The sequence below is a fragment of the Suncus etruscus genome, chromosome 3 (assembly GCF_024139225.1).
Source record: "Suncus etruscus isolate mSunEtr1 chromosome 3, mSunEtr1.pri.cur, whole genome shotgun sequence".
Classification (NCBI taxonomy): Eukaryota; Metazoa; Chordata; class Mammalia; order Eulipotyphla; family Soricidae; genus Suncus; species Suncus etruscus.
In genome coordinates this window covers 132,530,736-132,552,114 of record NC_064850.1, presented here as the reverse complement: position 1 = coordinate 132,552,114, position 21,379 = coordinate 132,530,736, and the positions used below count along the sequence as shown (strand labels likewise).

The 21,379-nt window shown below is 40.3% G+C and overlaps 1 protein-coding gene across 1 annotated transcript in view; it reads right to left on the bottom strand.

Annotated features, from left to right (window-relative positions):
* The window catches only part of ARHGAP28 (Rho GTPase activating protein 28), a 189,430-nt gene extending 168,473 nt beyond the window's left edge, over window positions 1-20,957 (bottom strand). The window contains exon 1 of the mRNA XM_049770195.1: window positions 20,665-20,957. Within this exon, the coding sequence (XP_049626152.1) occupies window positions 20,665-20,840 (176 nt within the window). The 5' untranslated portion in view covers window positions 20,841-20,957. The remainder of the gene's footprint in view (window positions 1-20,664) is intronic.
* Window positions 20,958-21,379: the final 422 nt, after the last annotated feature.

The window sequence follows — 21,379 nt, the reverse complement described above, 5'->3', positions numbered from 1 at the left end:
ATTTTACAGAATTCCTAGGGCAGAAAAACCCAATTAAATTGAGGTTTAAAAAATTAACTTCCCTGGGGCCGGGCGGTGGCGCTAAAGGTAAGGTGCCTGCCTTGCCTACGCTAGCCTTGGACGGACCGCGGTTCGATCCCCCGGTGTCCCATATGGTCCCCCAAGCCAGGAGCAACTTCTGAGCACATAGCCAGGAGTAACCCCTGAGCGTTACCGGGTGTGGCCCAAAAACCAAAAAAAAAAAAAAAAAAAAATTAACTTCCCACAATTTGGCTTACACAATCATAGAGTAACACATTATAATAGTTTGCAATCTAAGAATTAATCACAGGGCCTGGCAATAGAGAACCAGTAACTACTCTAGTTATCCAAGCAGAGGTAACAGGACCCATGGTTGCTAATATTTATTAATATCTGCTGACTCAACTGGTCTATTTTATCCCTGTGGTCCAGCCCCTACAATCTCAGTTTCTATGTATACTCCTCATGGTCATGATTTTCCAGTCTTCAAAACTGCATTCTCTGATATGCACTGAAACATCCTGAGTGATTGAGCCCTTAATTAGATGCTGCATTTTAACAGGAGAAAAGAAGTGGGGTTACCTTACATTGAGATCATAAAAAGTGTGGATTTACACTTTAAAAAATAGAAGCATTTCCTTCAATAACCTAGGATGTAGGTTTTTGTTTTGTTTTGTTTTTGTTTGTTGTTTGGTTCTTTATAAAAGAACATGTGAGAGGAAAATACTGTATAAGTAAATAGGATGGTAGGCAACCTGACCCTGATTAGCATTTCCCTTCATCTGTTTAGTGTACTGTTTACTATTTACTATTGTAAGAAAGTCTTCTGGGCCTGGTCTTGCATGTGGCTGACTGTGGTTAAAATCCCTGGTACCACATAATGTTCCCCACGCACGAAGATTTCATTCATTCCTGAGCATAGAGCTGATCATAGCCCTTGAGCACCACCGGGTGTGGCTCCAAATGTTACCAATTTTAACTAGAGTAAATTATTTTGTTTTCCATGTTGGTGTGGGGAGGGCTTAAGGGATAAGAATGTCATCCTGAATTGCCCCTTTCCCTTGTTCTATTATTATTTATAAGGCATGTTGTCACTGTTGTATCTCTTAGGGAAATTTCAGTCCAGTGTGGGGACAGCTGGCAGCTTCAGAAAGGAAACATCACAACTGTCACGCAGAATAACTGTGAACTTCATGAGTCCATGGAAGACTGAGAGCTAAAGGAGATAAATGGAGCCAGACTGGAGAGAAGAGGGGGAAAAAAGCGCAAGCCTTGAAGACAATGTGACCTGTGGCCAGTTCCCACCAGCAGGACTTAGCCAGGCAAGGTTGAGTTAAAGGCATTCAGGCTCAGGAAAGCAGGGTGCAACAAAGGTTAGAATGTAGAATGAGGAGCCGGAGTGATAATACAGCAGTTAGAGTGTTTGCCTTGCACGTGGCCAACCTGGATTCGATCCCTGGCCCCCAACCCTGCCAGGAGTAATTTCTGAGCACAAAGCCAGGAGTAACTCCTGAATACCACCAGTTGTAGCCCAGAAACAAACAAACAAACAAACAAAAAAGAATGTGGAATGAAGAAGCACAGACACTGCTGCATATTGAGCATATTACCACATTTCTAAAAAATAACTAAAAACACAAGATAGCTTTTGGAATAAGACTGTTATACTTACGTAGAAAATTTACTTATTGTTCCACTTCCCAAACTATAAAATAACATGGAAAACTATACCCACTCCCTTGGACTCATGCTTGATTTATAGAAATCATTCAACAAACACTGCAATTACTACTGGCCATACAGACCCAGAGACTGGTGAAGACAAGCACAAATTCAAGAGCAAAGTCAAAACAGAATCCAGGAGACAAAAGCAGAAATCCAGAAAAGATGGTCTGGAGAAATAGTACAGTAAGTAGAACATTTGCCTTGCATGTGGCCGAGCAAGGTCCAATGCCCAGTCTCTATATTTTTCCCTAATTCCCACAAGTGATCCCAGCATGCAGAGCCAGGAGAAAGTCTTGAGCACCATCAACTTAAAACAAGCAAGCAAAAGATAGAATGGTGCATTGTGAGCAAAATAGAGAACTGAACTGAAGGTTATCAAATATGGCTCTTTTTTTTTTTTTTTGGTTTTTGGGTCACACCCAGCAGTGCTCAGGAGTTACTCTTGACTCTACACTCAGATATCACTCCTGGCAGGCTTGGGAGACCATATGAGATGCTGGGATTCAAACCACCATCCTTCTCCATGCAAGGCAAATGCTCTACCTCCATGCTATCTCTCTGGCCCCGAGAAATGACATTTTTGATTTAAAAAGTTTTCTTTCCTTATCAATGAGATGATGCATGCTACCTAAACCCACTGTAATCACTTCACAATATGTTGTCAAGTCATTATGCAGGATACCTTAAACACATACTGCTGTCAATTAAATCTCCATAAAACTGGGAGGGAAATTGATTATAAACATAATTCTCTAAGGATTAGAGACATAATTCAAGTGGAGGGGCATGGGCAAAGTCTTGAGTTCAGTGTTGAACTCAAAGTCTTGAATTTCAATCTTCAAGCACCAGAGGATCCTCCAAACAACACCAAATTATAGATAGCTCTCAAGAACCATTATGATAATGGCCCTGGGAGGCCACTTTCACTGCAAGGCTGGGCACAACCGGGTACTACTGGTCTGAGCCTGGAAGAAAGTGGTCACAGCCCCTCCACAATTGCCAGATATGTCCCAATTAGAAATAAATTTTTCGGGCCCGGAGAGATAGCACAGAGGTGTTTGCCTTGCAAGCAGCTGATCCAGGACCTAAGGTGGTTGGTTCGAATCCCAGTGTCCCATATGGCCCCCTGTGCCTGCCAGGAGCTATTTCTGAGCAGACGGCCAGGAGTAACCCCTGAGCACCGCCGGGTGTGACCCAAAAACCCAAACCCCCCCCAAAATAAATAAATAAATAAATAAATTTTTCTAAAAAGAAATAACATTTTGAAAATATGTTCAATGTTTTTATCTGAAAGGGAATTCTCTGAATGGGAATTTGAAATGGACACCAAAGATACATCCTTGAAATGTCCTACACTTTACTATTTGAGAATCAATGCCACTGTAAAAATAATATCTTTCAGCATGAAAAAACTCCACTTCAAAGGAGGAAGCTGGTCTCAATTCATGAATGCCAAACATCCTCACAAAAACCTGTTTAGGCTGGAAAGATAATGCAGTGGGCAAAGCACTTGCCATGCTGGCCACTGACTTGGATTTAATCCTGACACAACATAAATCTCCTGAGCCATCATGAGTTATTCCTGAGCACAGAACCAGAAGTAAGGCCTCGTCACACTCACACACAAACACACACACACACAGAGTTTGGTTGCACACACGGTTTGGCAGCCTGTAGAGAGAGTAATGTTGCATTGTTAAGTTATATCTTATGTAAAAAAAAAATTAAAAAATCTAATTATGAGTCATTTCCATTAAAACAAAGTTATACATCTAATCAGAATTTGACAACTTAAGTGGCTTAAAATCTGAGCTTTTAAAAATACAAGATTTGGATCATAGGAAAAGGAAGTTTAGTAGTAGAACAACTGCCTTCCAATTGTGAGGCCAGTGAGACTGAATTCAATCCTAGGCTCCCACTCACTCCCCACTCCCACATGCCCAAGTGTAATCCGTCCTAGAGGTCTGGGACTCTTGTACCACAAAGTGTGTGATTTCAGTGCACAACTAGCATATGCACTTCCCAAACATCACAACAGGAAAGCAAGAGAAGGAATTAAAATTCAAAAAAAAAAATGTTTTCCAAAAATTCTTGGAACTTTGAAAGTTTTCTAAACTGGTTAATGAATGTGTTGCATGAAATCAAGGCAGAATGAAAATCAAATTAAGAAATATCTGGGAAGAAAAAAATAAAAGAAATAAAAAAAAGAAAAGAAATACCTAGGAGGGCCGGAGAGATAGCACAGCGGTGTTTGCCTTGCAAGCAGCTGATCCAGGACCCAAGGTGGTTGGTTCGAATCCCAGCATCTCATATGGTCCCCCGTGCCTGCCAGGAGCGATTTCTGAGCAGATAGCCAGGAGCACCACCGGGTGTGGCCCAATCCCTCCCCTCAAAAAAAGAGAAAAGAATAAGAAATACCTGGGGGGGGCCGGGAAGGTGGCGCTAGAGATAAGGTGTCTGCCTTGTAAGCGCTACCAAGGAACGGACCGCGGTTCGATCCCCGGCATCCCATATGGTCCCCCCAAGCCAGGGGCGATTTCTGAGCACATAGCCAGGAGTAACCCCTGAGCTGTCAAACGGGTGTGGCCCAAAAACCAAAAAAAAAAAAAAAAAAAAAAAAAAAAAAAAAAAAAAAAAAAAAAAGAAATACCTGGGGTTGGAGCCAGAACAATAGCACAACGGTAGGGCATTTGCCTTGCACTCCAGGACAGACCGTGGTTTGATCTCGGTGTCCCATATGGTTCCCCAAACCAGGAGCAATTTCTGAGTGCATAGCCAGGAGTAAATCCTGAGCAGGTGTGGCCCAAAAAACAAAAATGAAACAAAACAAAACAAAAAAAATATCTGGGGTTATAGAGAAGGTATGGGGGTTAAGGTGCCTGCCTTATATGTGTCCGACACTAGTTCCATCCCAGGTACCCTGAACCCAACTAGGAATTATCCCTGAATACAGAGCCAGGAGTATGCCCTAAGCCAGTAGGTGATGCCAGGAAGGAAGGAAGGAAGGAGGAAGGAAGGAAGGAAGGAAGGAAGGAAGGAAGGAAGGAAGGAAGGAAGGAAGGAAGGAAGGAAGGAAGGAAGGGAGGGAGGGAGGGAGGGAGGGAGGGAGGGAGGGAGGGAGGGAGGGAGGGAGGGAAGATGGGAGGGAGGGAGGGAGGGAGGAAGGAAGGACTAAATAATCTGTATATTTCAACAATCTGTCACACAGTGCTACTTTAAGATTACTTGTAGAAGTCAGTCATATTTGTTTGGCATCTACATCTCTAACTTTCCTAGGAAATATGCTAACAACTTGCTACTCATGACTTCAACTAATTTTCTTTTTTTTTTTTTTTTTTTTTTTTGGTGGTTTTGGGTCACACCCGGCAGCGCTCAGGGGTTATTCCTGGTTCCAGGCTCAGAAATTACTCCTGGCAGGCACGGGGGGACCATATGGGGCGCCGGGATTCGAACCGATAACCTCCTGCATGAAAGGCAAACACCTTACCTCCATGCTATGTCTCCAGCCCCCTCAACTAATTTTCTTGTATTTCTGTTTTCAGTGCCATAATCTTCTAGGTTCTGAGTGACTTTCTCAAGCATTCTGACCTCACATTTTCAGGTCAGAAAAGCCTTATGTCTGTCTCATCCTTTATAGGTTTCATTTCACATAAGCATTCTCTTCTTTCTACTTGGCATACAAGATTACGAACATGCAGATCACACACTTTGGTGAAATTCAAGGAAACCACTAGAAATGCCCAGAAATGCTCCAAATAAAATCAAAAATATTTATCTTCCATGTCTGCTTTTGGGGCAAAACTGTATAATTTCCACCCTTAGTGAGATTCTAAAATGTTTTCTTTTCCCTTTGCTGTCCTTGAGAAGTAGTTTAAGCTCAGTGCTGTCTTGTACCCTAATCTCATTATGTTGACTGAAAACATTTTTAAGAACAGAACTGTTCTATGCATACAGGTATTATCTGGAAAGTCCGGGGCACTCCCAGCCTCTGTTCTGTTAACTTTCCACATCAGGCAGAAATGTCTAAACCATAGAAATTGCCCATCATGGAAATACACCCCAGACGTGGCAGATTACAAGGAGACAGAGGGTCTGGCAATCTCTAATGCAACCGGCATGCTAGCTGTCTTTATGGGATACTTTTAATATTGCCTGAGTCTCACGTTTTTTAAAGCTAATCTCTTAAGGCTGTTGACTCACACACACACACACACACACACACACACACACACACACACACACACACACACACAGAGTCTTTTTTCCTTTTAGGAGTCAACAGCTTTTAATAGATTCACAAAGAGTTCTATAATCTGACACACTAAGAACTACATGAAAAAAAAATCAATTTGTTCAATAGGTGAAAATATATCTAGGTCCAAAACTAAGAGTTACAAGGCAATATATCAATTACTTTTTTTTGAGTAACTTAGTAATGAATGCAAATTCAATGAAAAAGAGTATTTCAGGGACCAGAGCGATAGTACAATGGCTTGGTCACTTGCCTTGCATACGACAACCAGGTTCCATCTCTGGCAATCCATATGATTCCCCAAGACCACCAGGAGTAATTCCTGAGTGCAGAGCCGAAAGTAAACCTTGACTATGTTTGGACCCAAAAAACAAACAAGAGTATCTACAATATATGTTCATTTTGTGAAATTATTTTGCTTCATAGTTCACCAAATAATCTTGACAATACAATGTATAGTTTGGTTACAAATGAATCCATTTACAAATAAATCCAATAAATAAAAACCACAAGAAAACAAGATACCTTGATTTCTACTAGTTCCCAAAAACAGGTATCGATGCAGTTTTCTTTTATTAATACTTACTAAGACTGAGATTTAATCATGTTTGGTTATGATTCTTTTCTAGGGTGGCATCATTCCAAACAGGCAGAAAGCCAAGAGTTGAAACTCTTGCCATTTTCCCAAAACAAAAGGAGGTACATTCTATAACATGAATAGTCCAGAGCTTAAGTGAAGCAGACCGAGTTTGAGATGATCTCCAAACCTGCCTTATGAGTGATATTCCTACCTCCACGGAATTATCAAAATGCACAAAAGGGGGAGTGAAAACTAACAAGGTTTTAATCCAATAGATCTGAAATGAGTTTAAAATAGAAATGATATAAATTGGAGTAAGATGGGCATAGAAAAGCAGAAAAAAACAGACCAGAAAAATGAAAGAAACTAAAGTAAAATAATGGATAACTGAAGATAGTTTCTTCATAAGTTATTGAAAATTCCTGTGGGAGAGCAAAAATTAACTTTACATTTTAAGGAAATAGTTTACTAATCAATCTCCCACAAGATAATATTTTAGAATCTGGATAAAAGGAATAACATATTTTCTTAAGATTGATATAATCTACATCAGTTTCACTTGTGCTTCTAAACAGTGACTCATGTTGTTTTAGCTGGTGTTGATTCGCTGCCCCCACAAAGGATGACACAGCTTTGAACGGGGCAGAACATGGCCTGCTTTTTTCCAATTACATGCTTCTAGCAACTAGAAGAGGTGGGAGTTTTCTAGAGTGGATGGAGCTTCCTGCAACTAAGCACAATTCATATTTCTCAAAAACAGTTGGCAAGTAAACCTTGAAACCACTAAGCTTTATGAATGAGGAGGGAGAAAAATTAAGTTGTGGTATGCTAAAAATCACAAGGGCCAGGGATCCTCTGAAATACTTACAGTCAGCTCTTTCCCCATTAATTACTTATTCTATTGAGGTCAGCAAATGCTTTTTAAGATGCTAAAGAAAAGTCACAGCTAGTGTGTTTTTTATACTCACCAACAAATTGTTAATGAGATAATGTGCATGGGTAGGTAGTTCAATAGAAGTTGAAAGAAACTCAGGAAATGCCATACATAGAACAGTAACTACCTGTTCTCTATTCTCTCTAAATTCTTCATAATATAAATTTCTGAAATAATGATCCAGTTATTTTTCTTCCTTGCCCATGTTTCCTTTCTATTAGCTGCTGTTTTCACAGCAGACCATGACATAGCCTGCGCAGGTACTATTTTAACAGGATGAAGGTGACTAGGGATGACTAGAAGAAACTTGGAACCTGACTCAACAACCCTCAACAACCTGGTTTTCCCTTGCGACCTCTGTGTCAGACTTTTCCATGCCTCGCTTCCCATTTGCAGAGACATTTGCAGTCTTTACTCATGACTGGTCTTTCAGAATGCTTAGTTCCTGTTTAGTGATACTTTTTGAGGCCCCTACTGGCTAAGAATCCTGAGAAGAAACTGTTAGAAGAGAGGTCCAGACAGCACTGTTTATAATTAACTAAAATAATTGTCCAATCACTGTAGTTCCGGTATTTCTAAAAACTAAAGTTTATCAAAAGAAATACTTATCATAAATAAATAAACACAAGTGTGCAAAGTGTGGAGGTGATTCTGAAGAGTCAAGTCCAGATAAGAAGGACCCTGGATTAGTTTTTCTAAATGGAAATCTTCATGCCCAGTCTGATAGGATTTATCCAAGGTCACTGGTAGATAAGGGTGGGGCTCAGACTCAAAGGAAAGAAGGAAGGGTTGGGAGGTACCACGATTGCAAATAGGCTTATCTTATCCTAAAATTCTGGGTGAGATATAGCATAGAACTATCTTCATAAAGGCAAAGTCCAGGAGCAGGATCCAACACTCAGTAAACTCCAATTTAGAGATAGAGAAAAACTTGATTGGTTTGGTAAAGAAAAAAAGGAAAACCCATTCATTTTCATGGAATACTAAATTTGAACTATTAAGAATTCCTGGGCCTGGAGAGATAGCACAGCGGCGTTTGCCTTGCAAGCAGCCGATCCAGGACCAAAGGTGGTTGGTTCGAATCCCGGTGTCCCATATGGTCCCCCGTGCCTGCCAGGAGCTATTTCTGAGCAGACAGGCAGGAGTAACCCCTGAGCACCACCGGGTGTGGCCCAAAAAACAAAAAAACAAAACAAAACAAAAAAAGAATTCCTGTTGGGGGGCCAGCGAGGTGGCGCTAGAGGAAAGGTATCTGCCTTTCAAGCGCTAGCCAAGGAAGGACCACGGCTCGATACCCCGGCGTCCCATATGGTCCCCCCAAGCCAAGGGCAATTTCTGAGCACTTAGCCAGGAGTAACCTCTAAGCATCAAAACAAAACAAAACAAAAAAAAAAAGGAATTCTTGTTGAGGTGTTTGAGATATACTACAGTGGGTAGAGCATTTGCCTTACATGCAGTTGACCCAGATTCTATCTCCATCATCCCATAACTCCAGGCTCCACCAGAAGTAATTCCTGAGCACAGAGCCAGGAATTAGGCCTGAGCATTACCAAATGTGTCCCCAAAACGAAACAAAACAAAACAAAACAAACAAAAAAGAATTATTTTAAGTCAAAAAATCTTAGATTGTACAAAATAATTTTCAACTATAAAAATTATTCTTAAAAAGCGCAGGCAGTTAAGGAGGCCGGAGCAATAGCACAGCACGTAGGGCATATGCTTTGCACATGGCCAACCCGGAACCCACCCGGGTTTGATCCCTGGTATCCCATATGGTCCCCTGAGTATGCCAGGAGCATTTTCTGAGCATAGAGCCAGGAGTAACCCCTAAGCATCACCGCCAGGTATAGGCCAAAAAATAAAAAAAGGGGGCAGTTAAAATAAATACATAAAATTCTAAGATCTAGTTTCTCAGACGATAAACCTAAAGAATAAGAGATTAGGGGGCCAGAGCAATAGCACAGTGGGTCGGATGCTTACCTTGCACACGACCAACTCGGCTCGATCCCGAGCATCTAATATGGTCCCCTGAATCTGCCAGGAGTAATTCCTGAGCGCAAAACCAGATAAAGTGAAAAATGCCTCCTCAGAGGCAGGCGAAGAGGGTGGGTAGGATGGGAGGACAGAAGGCATAAGGAAAAGTGAAAGGGAAAGTGGGGCCATTTGTGGTGTTAAATTAGTACTGGTGAAGATTGTTCATTGTATGACTGTAAACTCAATCATGAAAACTTTATCTGTGTATAAACCTTACCTGTATTATGATCAACCTTGTAATCATGATATTTAAATAAAAATAAAATAGCTTTCTTCTTACTTACAGTAAAAGTCAAAGGAAGATTCCTATTTATTGAGGCCAGAGAGATAGGACTGGTGGTGAGACACTTGTTTTGGATGCAGCTGCAATAGTCTCAGTCTTGCTTCCACATATATCCTCTGAACATTACTGGGTGTGGCAAATAAATAATTTTAAAAATGCCTGTTTGTTACTAATTACTTGGCTCAAACTGAATGATTTTTCCAATGTTTTGTTTATTTTTAAATAGAGCAGCCTAAATTAAATGGATTTGGTGGAGAGATAGAGCACATGCCTTGTATAGCTAAGACTCCATGTCCATCCCTGAAACCAAATTCCACCCTTCCACTAGCATCATTTAGTGGCCCTGCCATACCGTAACACCACAGGGGGTTGCCCCCACAGATGAAAAAATAAGATAAAAGCATGCAGTGCAAGAATACGGGTTTAGCATTTAAAAATATTTAAATATCCTACAGCTTGAGAGAGCTCAATGAGATGAATTCAAGTAAAGCTGGATTTTGCACACAGGAGGCCAAGGCTCAATCTCCATATAGCAGCCACCCCCCATCCCCGCATGCACCCCAAAACACACAGCAAAGAAGAGACCTGGGATAGAACTGTGACCCAAGAAAATAAATGAGTATGGTCTCCCCAAATAAATATTAATTTAACAGTTTCCATTACTGCATATCCTTCTAGCAATAGCAACATTTCTAAGATTATTAATTCATATCGAGCCATTCCAAACTTATCTGACAGTCTAGAAAGATTAAACCAAAACTAAGTAGGTTTAACTTCTATGTGAAAGTTCCTGCTGCTGGTGGTTGTTACGAAGAATTCATTAATTTTGTGTAAAAACAACAGACCTATAAATAATGAGGCAAAAACAGTCAATTCATAATACATTAAGTACCATTTAAAGATTTAGGTGATTGGTTTAAAAAGCATCCTTTTGAAAGAACTAGGTAAGATTATTTTGTTTTGTGACTGACTGGGGCTTCTCTAAGTCTAGGCTTCTTCCTGTCCTTGGTCTGTTACAAAGATTAAATAGAATCATGCAAGTCAAGCACAGAAATATGTCAATAAAAACAGGCCTATAAAAACACAGACATCACAGAACCATGCAAGAGTACTCAGTGACTGTTAGAGAGGTCAATTGTTCTGTGAAAAAACGAGGCTGACTACCATTGTCAAGAAAATCTTGAGCTTGGCCAGAATGAAAGTACAGGGTTTTAGGCCTGTTGCCGCAAATGGTTTGATCCTTGGCACTCACTACATAAGGTTACCTGAGCACTGCCAGGGATGAACCCTGAGCACAGAACCAAAAGTTGTCACTGGGCACTGCTGGGTATAACCAAAAAAGAAAGAAAGAAAAATTTTAAATAATTAAAAGAGGAGGGGTGGAGAGGGAAGAGATGGTGCATTGGTGATGGGAAGGTTGCACGGTGAAGTAGGGTGTTCTTGTTATGACTGAAACCCAACCACAATCAATCATCTTTGTTTAAATAAAGAAATTATTAAAAAATAATTAAAAGAAGAAAAAAAAATTTTTTTGGTCTTTGGGTCACACCTGACAGCACTCAGGGGTTACTCCTGGCTCTACACTCAGAAATCGCTCCTGGCAAGCTAGGGGGACCATACGGGATGCCAGGATTTGAACCACTGAACTTCTAGCATACAAGGCAAAAGCCCTACCTCCATGCTATCTCTCCACCCCCAATAAAAGAAGAAAATGTTACAAAAGAAGTTTAGTCCTGGAACTGGAGAAGCAACTCAACAGTCTGAGTTCAAGAATTCTAAAGATACAGGACCTCCAATACAAAGTCAGCAAGCCAGGAGTTCTCCCTTTGTCCCTGCCCTCATCTACCACTAAGCTGTGTACCCATCCCCCAAAAGAAAGTAAATCCTTACTTCTTAATTGTTCCTTTGTTGTGTGTTTCATCTCCTACTACTTAAAATATGAATATAGCAACTACTGACATGTTAACTTTGGTTTCTGTGTGGATTTTTTTTTTTTTTTTTTTTTTTGGGGGTTTTGGTTTTTGGGCCACACCCAGCAGTGCTCAGGGGTTATTCCTGGCTGTCTGCTCAGAAATAGCTCCTGGCAGGCACAGGGGACTATATGGGACACCGGGATTCAAACCAATCACCTTTGGTCTTGGATCGGCTGCTTGCAAGGCAAACGCCGTTGTGCTATCTCTCCGGGCCCTTCTGTGTGGATTTTTAGGGAGAAATGGGAATAAAAGAGATCAAATATCCTATTATCAGTCATAATGTCATTTTAGTATGTTTACACTTCTCTGCACACTGTCATATTCCACTACAGATATAAATATCTGAGTGCACTGAACTAATAGGCCTGTGTATAAAGACAAATTGTTGGAAAATATTTCTTAATTGATGTTTTATTAATGAATATTAAACAGGAAACTTCACAGGGATCATTTTACTTATTAAATTTTCTGATAGGTCATAAAGTTAAACAGAGAGACACATAAGATTAAGCAGCACCGCAACATAGAATGAAATGTACAAATAATAGATCTCAAGTATTTGGCTATTTTTTAAGTTCTGCATACTAGTCTGTCTTTGCTTTCCTGCTTCTCCTTCCTGTTCTTTGTCTTGTGTGTTTATGTGCAATAGTCATCTATTCATCTAAGGGATCAGAAATGGAATGCATAGGTTTAATTAGTTTTTGAGAGTAACATGAGACAAAGCAGCTGGTTCGCTAAGTGGTTCTCAGTGGATGTTCTCCCACCCTTGGAATTACGTGGCACTTAATGTCTGTTGAATGAATGGGTTTATCTAGAGTATTCATTTATTGAAAAGTGGCTTACCATCAGTATTTCTCAAAAAGTATTCCATTAACCCCAGATATTGAAGATAATAAATACATAATAAAATAATCCATTACTTTCTTTAGTGTCCACTTTAGAAAAGTGGAATATATAGTGAATAAAGTGGGATATATAGTAAAATAATCTATTGCATTCTTTAGGTCCACTTGAAGACTTGATGTTTATTCTGTAGTAATTAAAGATATGGAACCCATGGACCTTTATAATTAACAAATATAAATCATACATACAGAACTCACTAACTCATTTAAACAGAACACAGCAAGAAACTAAAGTAAACAAAGAACCTCTCAAACAGAATCAAACTCTTTTGTTAGCTCAGTCTTCTGAAGATCTTTACAAATTTCAAACAAGATTAACGACCTAATCAAAATACAAAACCTCTTAGAAATAACATTAGAAAGAAAAAAGTGCTTGCCAAAGTGTCAGGGAATGCCTGAAAAGAAGGCGAAATTACAATAGTATTTTAATACTATAAGAAATAAAATAATACCTATATAAGCTATTTACACCTTTGAGGAGGTACACCTGTAGGTGCCTAGCGGTTACTCCTGGTGCTGTTTTCAGGAATTACTCCTGGAAGAATTTTATTAAAGGATCATACAGGTTGTTAAGAATCAAACCCTAATTGGCCACATACAAGGCATGCAACACATCCTTATACTATCACTCCAGCTCTCAAACACACACTTTAATAAAGAGCTACTTGCTCTATAATCATACTGCCTTTATTTTATTTTATTTTATTTCAGTTTTGAGGCCACATCTGGAAGTGCTTCAGTGCTTACTACTGGTTCTATGCTCAGGAAGCATTACTGGAGTGCTTGGGAAACCACTTGTCAAGATGGAACTGAAGTTGACTGCATGCCTTCCTATCTGTAACATCTCCTCAGCCTTCAAGTTGTCTTAATGACCTTACTTAGAAAGAGTTCATTTCTTCAACTCTTATAGGTACACTTGACTTTAGTATTTTCATCCAAAAAGTTTTAAGAATAACATAAAGTCTGTGTTTAAAATGGATGAACTTTGCTTCTAACTTTGTCTTCTGAGAAAAACATCTCATTCTCTTCCTTTGCTTTACTACACAAAATTTTATTTTTAATCTTTGCCAAAATTCATATCTAGAGACCACAGACTAGGAACACAGAATGAAAATACTTTAGAAACAAAATATTATGCTTTAAAATGATTAGACACAAATGTAAAGGGTCACTTTAGTTGTGGTATATCTGCAAATGTTCAGGTTACATTTAGGAATACTGTTGGTAAAAACTTCCCATCAGGGGCTGGAGCAGTGGCTCAAGCCATAGGGCATTTGCCTTTTGTGCTAAGCTAGGACAGACCACGGTTCAAACCCCAGGCATACCATATGGTCCCCCAAGCCTGGAGAAATTTCTGAGCCCATAGCCAGGAGTAAACCTCTGAGTGTCACCGGGTGTGGCCCAAAAGCACACAAATTTTTTTTCCATCACAATCATACATAGTCCTCAGAAAAATCTTAGCAATAAAAGTAAAAATCTTAGTAATCTTAGTAATATTGGGGTCAGAGAGATAGCATGGAGGCAGGGCGTTTGCCTTATATGCAGAAGGATGGTGGTTCAAATCCCAGCATCCCATATGGTCCCCCAAGCCTGCCATGAGCGATTTCTGAGTGTAGAGCCAGGAGTAACCCTTGAGTGCTGTCGAGTGTGACCCAAAAACCAAAAAAAAAAAAAGAGTAATCTTAGTAATATACAACTTTAACGACTACCTCTCTTAAACCCACCACTTAATTTAACAAGTGTATGGTTATTTTTCTCTTAAGCCTATATTAAAAATTTGCTTCAAAAAAAACTATTTCTAGGGGCCAGAACAATAGCAAGGTGGTAGGGCATTTGCCTTGCACGTAGCCAACCCAGGATAGACCCAGATTCTATTCCTGGCATCTCACATAGTCCCGAGCCTGCCAGGAGCGATTTCTGAGCACAGAGACCAGGAGTAACCCCTTAGCATCTCTGGTGAGGCTCAAAAACCTAAATAAATAAACGTTATTTAAACTATTTTTAAAATATAGATTCATAAATTCAAATCAAATTAAATTAAATTATTTTATTGTATCTAAGGACAAAATGTAAAAGGGATAGATGGTTGAATAACTATTGATGCTTATTTAAGTTTGGTTGACAGCTGAAAAATAACAAGAATAACAACAAAAAGATTTTGTGTATAGATTTATGGAAAATACATCCGTGGAAAAATAAAACTAGAAAATCACAGTCTGAACACCCTTGCAACAGACTTTTACTATACAATTCGTACAGCAAAGTTTAAGGTGAAGGAGACACTTGCAGTTTCAAAATACCCAAGATATTTATTACAAAGTGAGAGATAGGGGCTGGAGAGATAGCACATCGGTGGGACATTTGCCTTGCATGTGGCCGACCCAATCGTGTGCCATGTGTGCTAACTACAATCGTGTTTGTAATCAAGGTATTTAAATAAAGATATATTGGGCCAGAGAGATAGCACAGCAGTAAGGCGTTTGCCTTAGACTCAGAAGGATGGTGGTTCGAATCCCAGCATCCCATATGGTCCCCCGATTCTGCCAAGGGTGAGTTCTGAGCATGGAGCCAGGAGTAACCCCTGAGCGCTGCCGGGTGTGACCCAAAAACCAAAAATAAATAAATAAATTTTAAAAAATGCCAACATTCCATACAGTCCCCCCAGCCTGCCAGGGACGATTTCTGAGTGCAGAGCCTGAAGTGACCCCTGAGCACCGTTGGGTGTGGCCCCAAAAATCAATCAATCAATCAATAAAGTTAAAAAAAAAGTGGGACATAGTTTTATAGACAATACCTTAAGTTGGTGAAAGTGCAAACGTCAATATTAGGGAGAACTTCATACATCTCCAGATCCAAGGAGAAGAAAAAGAGAGATATTACAGCGGTGTAGGGTGTTTGCCTTGCACGAGGCAGACCCAGGACGGACCTAGGTTCAATCCCCCGCATCCCATATGGTCCCCTGAGCCTGCCAGAAGCGATTTCTGAGTGCAGAGGCAGAAATAACCCTTGAGCTCTGACGGGTGTGGCCCAAGAACCAAACAAAAACAAAACAAAAACAACCAAGGCACTGAGGAGGACATAATCTGATGATTCTTTGGAATTCTTCAGAATTCTCACCAAAATTGCATAGCATTAATTTAAAAATAGGAAAACATCACATCACTCCAAACCAAGGAACTTCTTACCAAACAACCAACTCTACCCCCACACAAATGTCCGGGTCATAAAAGAAAAGCCCAAACTATCACCAACTGAACACAGGAAATAAGGAGGCATAACTAAATTCATTATATCTTTGATTCAATTCCACAGCAGAAAAAAATCTGCAACAGAAAAAAACTATTGAAAACGAGCAAACTTCTGAAAATCTACACTTTCCTTAACAAAACTGTTATAATGGTGATTTATTTTAGCCTTGACAATGAAACAGCAGATACCAAAAAATGTTAATATTTCAGGAAGCTGATATTACTAAGAACACTCAGATCTTCTCTTGCAAGTATGCTGCCTAAAATTGTATCCAAAAAAAGTGAAAAGTTATCTTCATTCACAAGAAAGAGATTGTACATATCCTAACTCCCCTGAATACTTTTGAATGCTTTGAGAGTTCATGATCAGGAAGAAGCAAGCTTAAAATGAACAAAGCAAGGGCCAAATATTTAGTCGAATGACAGGATCAAAAGAAATATAGCAGATGTCTTCCAACAGCAGTGCATAATGGGGCTACCTACACCCAGCAGGGACCCACTGTGAAAAGAAACTAGAGACACCAACTCTAGCTTCCAAGAAAACATAAAGAATAACTATAAAAATCTTATTCACTATTAATAATGGCATTTCCATTACTATTTATAAGTCCCAGAATCTGGTGTACCTATTTACATATCCATAAACTCACATAGACCTTCATAAATGCTTAACTAAAAGTTGGAACTTGGAAATAAATATCTTTTTAATTCTTTTCAGTCCAGAAAGTATGAATAAAGTCTCTAAAAGTTTATACATTTAGTTTATTCCCAAAAAAAACCTATTTACTTCTATTTATCACTAATTTACTTTCATCAAATAATTTAGGAAATAATATTCCTTTTAAATAACTTTTAACAGTGTTGTCTAATTAGAATGCCTAAGATAACCTTGGTAAACTTCTGTATTTGTTTTTAAGGAAGAGTTGATTCTTTTCCTCTTCTATTTTTGGCCCCTGTAAGGAAGTTCGTGGTATAATAAGATAAACATCAGAAAGACTCCTGATCATTTTTATTTAAAAAAGTGTTTTATATCTTATTTGTACATAACTTAGAAAATACTTAAAGACTAAGACATCCAGTTTTATTTTTACTACCTTACATTTTACAGGTGAAATTCTTTTTTATCTGGATGTCAATATTTTCATTCAGGAATCTGCCAAAAAGTGCAGAAGTTTAGCCTATCTAAAAATTACCTTAGAAAAAATATAAATAACATAAAAATGACCTTAGAATGAAATTCTGATCCAAATGCTTCTACACACAGCCCCAAGAAAGAATTAAAAGAACAGAGCTAAGAATTATAATGTGTCCTTTTCTTTTAATCTTCACAAGAGAATATAAACACAGAGAGAAAGGGAATTTCTATCCTTCTTCCTGACAAATCATTGCACTAGAGTGTCCTGAATGAATATTTTGAGAGTAAGTTCCCAAAATATTTCACTCTCTTTTTGTTTTTTGTTTGTTTGTTTGTTTGTTGGATCACACCTGGCACGCTCAAAGATTATCCTTAGCTCTGCCCATAGGAATCACATTTCAGAGGACTCAGAGAACAACCTAGATGCTGAGGATTGAACCCGGGTCAGCTGCATATAAAACTAGCATCCTACCTACCCTCTGTATGATCACTCCAGCCCCAGGTTTCTCTCTCTTTACATCAACTGTGATTAAAAGTAAGGACAATAACAATGCAGCTACCATATACTGAATGCTTCCTTGGTATGGGACACTGGTGGGAGCAACTGAAGTTATGCCAAAGGCCAGATAGTAGTGGTAGTAAGAAGTGTGAGAGTTGTACTATGTCTGGCAGCCTGACCCCTGGCCTTGTGTACCTGGAAAACTTGGTTGATATTGGTCATTCAAATTAAGTGAACAAGTCCAAGAAGTTTCTCTTGAAGCCCAGTTTCAGTGTTGAAGAGTCTGGGGAGAGGTGTCACGGAGCAGCCATTATTCCATAATTCAGCCTCGCCAGTGTAGCAGACACCAGAGGAAGGCTAGGTTGACGAATGCTATGACATGGTTTTTACAAGGGAAAAGCTGGAAGGTCAACTTTATACCTGAAGCCTCTTGATTTTGATTTATGATTCACTCTGAGAGCATCTTTAAAAGTCTAAGGTGCTGAGGGCCCAAGACTTAGGCACAGAACTTAAGTTGCTAGCCTTTCACTTGTCTGCATTCCACTCCCAGCACTGAATCTAGTTTTCCAGGACCACCAGGAGAGACCTTAGCACAAAGGCAGGAGTAAGCCTCTGAACACAGGCAGGTGTGGCCCCAAACATCAAAACACGTGCACAGAAAAACAAAATCCCTATGGGTCTGAAAGGCAAAGAACTACTCTCAGGTTGAAGACATTTTATTGTTGTCTCCCAAATGCTTAATGTGCTCATGGCACATCAAAGTTACTGGCTTTTAATTTTGAGACAGACAGAAATACTTAAAAAAAAAAAAGACTTAAAGACATAAAATAAAGTCTAAACAGATGCCTGACAAGGAGATGGTTTGCTTGGAATGGTACCTATGCCACCAAGAGATTAAAAAAAATGATGTTATAAATCGATAAATAATAGTCCATGCCTCCTAAAACCATTGAGTCACTACTCTGCAAATACATTAAGCACATGTAAACAACTGGAAGCAAGGAAACTCTTCTTGAAAGAAAGAGCTTTCTTCCTAAGTAGAACAAGATGATCTTGCTCCTTCAAAGAAGGTATTGATCAGTAGTTGTTAGTGAGTCAAAGGTTAATAACATGGGCCTGATTATTTCAGTTATCTAAGGAATGATTGATGATGTCCTCTGGCTCCAAGTAAATACAGGAACCTTTTTCTGATTACCGTTACTGGGAACCAAGGAATTAAGCTATTCTCTAGTGATTTAGTTGAAGGGGGCAGAGGTCATTTATCTCCTACTTCAGAGGGTGACACAAAAGTTCTTATAGAGAGGGTTTAGGGTAGTCACCAAAAATGCAAACTTGAAACGACATAAATCTCCTCGGCTGTTACATGATAATAATTATAGCTATGGCACAAAACTCAAGCTTTTAGGTAGGGTGTTTGCCTACCCTACCCAAGAACAGAGAGTAGGATGTTTGCCCTGCATGCAACATGGAACATGGGTTCGATTCCTGGCATCCTATATGGTCCCCTGAGCCTGCCAGGACTAATTTCTGAGTGCAGAAACAGGAGTAACCCCTGAGCAGCTGGTTGTGCCCCCCCCCCCCCGCAAAAAAAAAAAAACAACAAAACTCTTGCTCTTGTATATTATCATTCCACAAGACCACATGCTGAGTTAATGGAACTTCTCCCTCAGTTTGCTTTGGAAACGGATGCAGTTTCAGATAGCCCAAAAGGCACAATCTGGCTACTGCTCTAGACAGCTGCTAGAAGTTATAGACAGAACTGTGTCAGCAGGACCATCTACAAATGCACAGATCTGGCCCCTGTTTCTCATCAAATCACAAATCAACTTAAATTACTCATAATCTGAGTAATTACAGTTCATAGTTTGGAAAACATCCTAAAGACGAATGCCAGTCTGTATCTTCAAGTAGTCTTTAAAAATAATGTGCACAACTCTAAAGTTGGTAGTAAATTGTTATTTTCTCATTATCTTAAGGTAGCAAGTAGTTTTTGCTCAATCTGATCTTTTTGGAAGAAAGGCTTTTCTTTGTTAGCCAAGCCTAATAGAGATTTCATGCCAATATAGCTTGTTCTCATGGAGACAGTCCAAAAGGATATTCCTTGAAATAAGTCATAAGCTGCAGAAAGCCTAACAAATCAATTAGGAACAGAAGTAATTATTATCACATAATTAAAGATAAAAGAGAGAGAAATGTCTAAAAATAAATGATGCCCAAAATAAAACCAAGAACACCACTCAAATTTCCTATTTTTAAAGAAAACCATTCATCAGTAGATCCACCGAAAATAGCCACATTTAAACAAATAAACCTTCCCTACATGTCAGATATCGAACCATCTCTACTTATTGTTGTACTCCTTTTGTTTACTTATGAAAAATTCCTGAGTCTAACACTTCTGGTTAAGTTAATGGAAGTTTCATTAGCCTTAATCTTGTGTAAAACAACCTGAAAAGCACACACTGAAACTCCAAAAGTAGTTCTAAGCCTCCAAAATATAATTGCCTTTACCATATAAAGACTGACAAAAGTGATAGAAACTCCTATCTACAATAAGTTTATCTTTAAGCAGAACGAAAAATGAAGCTTATGAAGATTTATTTTGTAGATTTTCGCTCGGTGGGCGGGCAAGTAATTAAAGAAATGATCAAGGATTTAAGAGGATGCACTTTGTTTTTTCATTTTCTATTTAAATCTCATTTAAAAGAATCATAAAATATTTGATGTCAATATTTTTAATAGTGAACCCGGCAGAAACGAGGTTTCCTCTATTAGCCATCAAGGCATTTCAAGAAACACAAGTCCACCCACCGGGTGCCAACCTTGGCTGGCCAGAGATTTGCGCCTTTCCGGACTCCGTGCGTGCCCTTTCCCATTTTCCACCCAAGACAATACGTGACCGCTAGGCTCCCTAGGCTGGTCCCCCCCCCCCAAACTTGCTAGAGCAACCGGTGACAGTGGATCGAGCACCCCAGTGTCTCGGGAGAGCGACCCAGCTAGTGACACAACTCCAAGAGCAACCCTCCCCGAGCCCCAGCAAATCTCCGGAGCAGCGCAGCGCAGCGCGCGCGGTACCTGCGGCTGGGGTGGCTGCCGGGGGCCAGGGGCGCACGGCGCGGCTCGGAGCTGGACGGCTGCGAGCGCGGGTACGAGTGGTAGGCGGTGAGCACCACTCCGCCGGAGTCTTCCACTTCCATCGTCAGCCGCGCATGTCTCCGCTCGGGCCCCAGAACAAAGGCGGCGACCAGCATGGACCAGCGCGCCCGACTCGACCCGTCCGTCCCGGGAGGAAAGGCACCACCGGCCCAGCGGGCTGTCAGGGGCGCTCGCTGGGAGCAAGCCACGCCCACGGGAAGCGATTTGCATAAATCCACAAACACCCCACCGGGGGCCTCATTAGCATACCGTCGGGTCTTTATTAGCATATTCCGCGGAGACTCCGCCCACGGCCTCGGAGGCCTGGCGCGGGGCGGGCAGCGGGGAGGGTCCCTGGCCTGCGTCTAGGAAACTGGAAACCACCCGTGATCCTCCAGGCCCGCGGTTCCAGTTGTTGTTCTTGAACTGGGTTTTCTTTTCCTCTTCCTTTTCTCTCGCCCACCCCCCCAGCCTCCTGCAAAAGGGCGGGCAGATCCCGTTGCTTATCCCTTTGCTTGCTTGCTTGCTTGCTTGCAATGTTTCCTGCCAGGCCCAAAGAAGTTCGCTAACGTTCTGGTGGAAGAAACTCAGGCTGAGAAGAGAAGGGTCAGGGCTGTACTGTTGGAGCCAGAGGTGAAAGGAAGAAAGTGTGGAC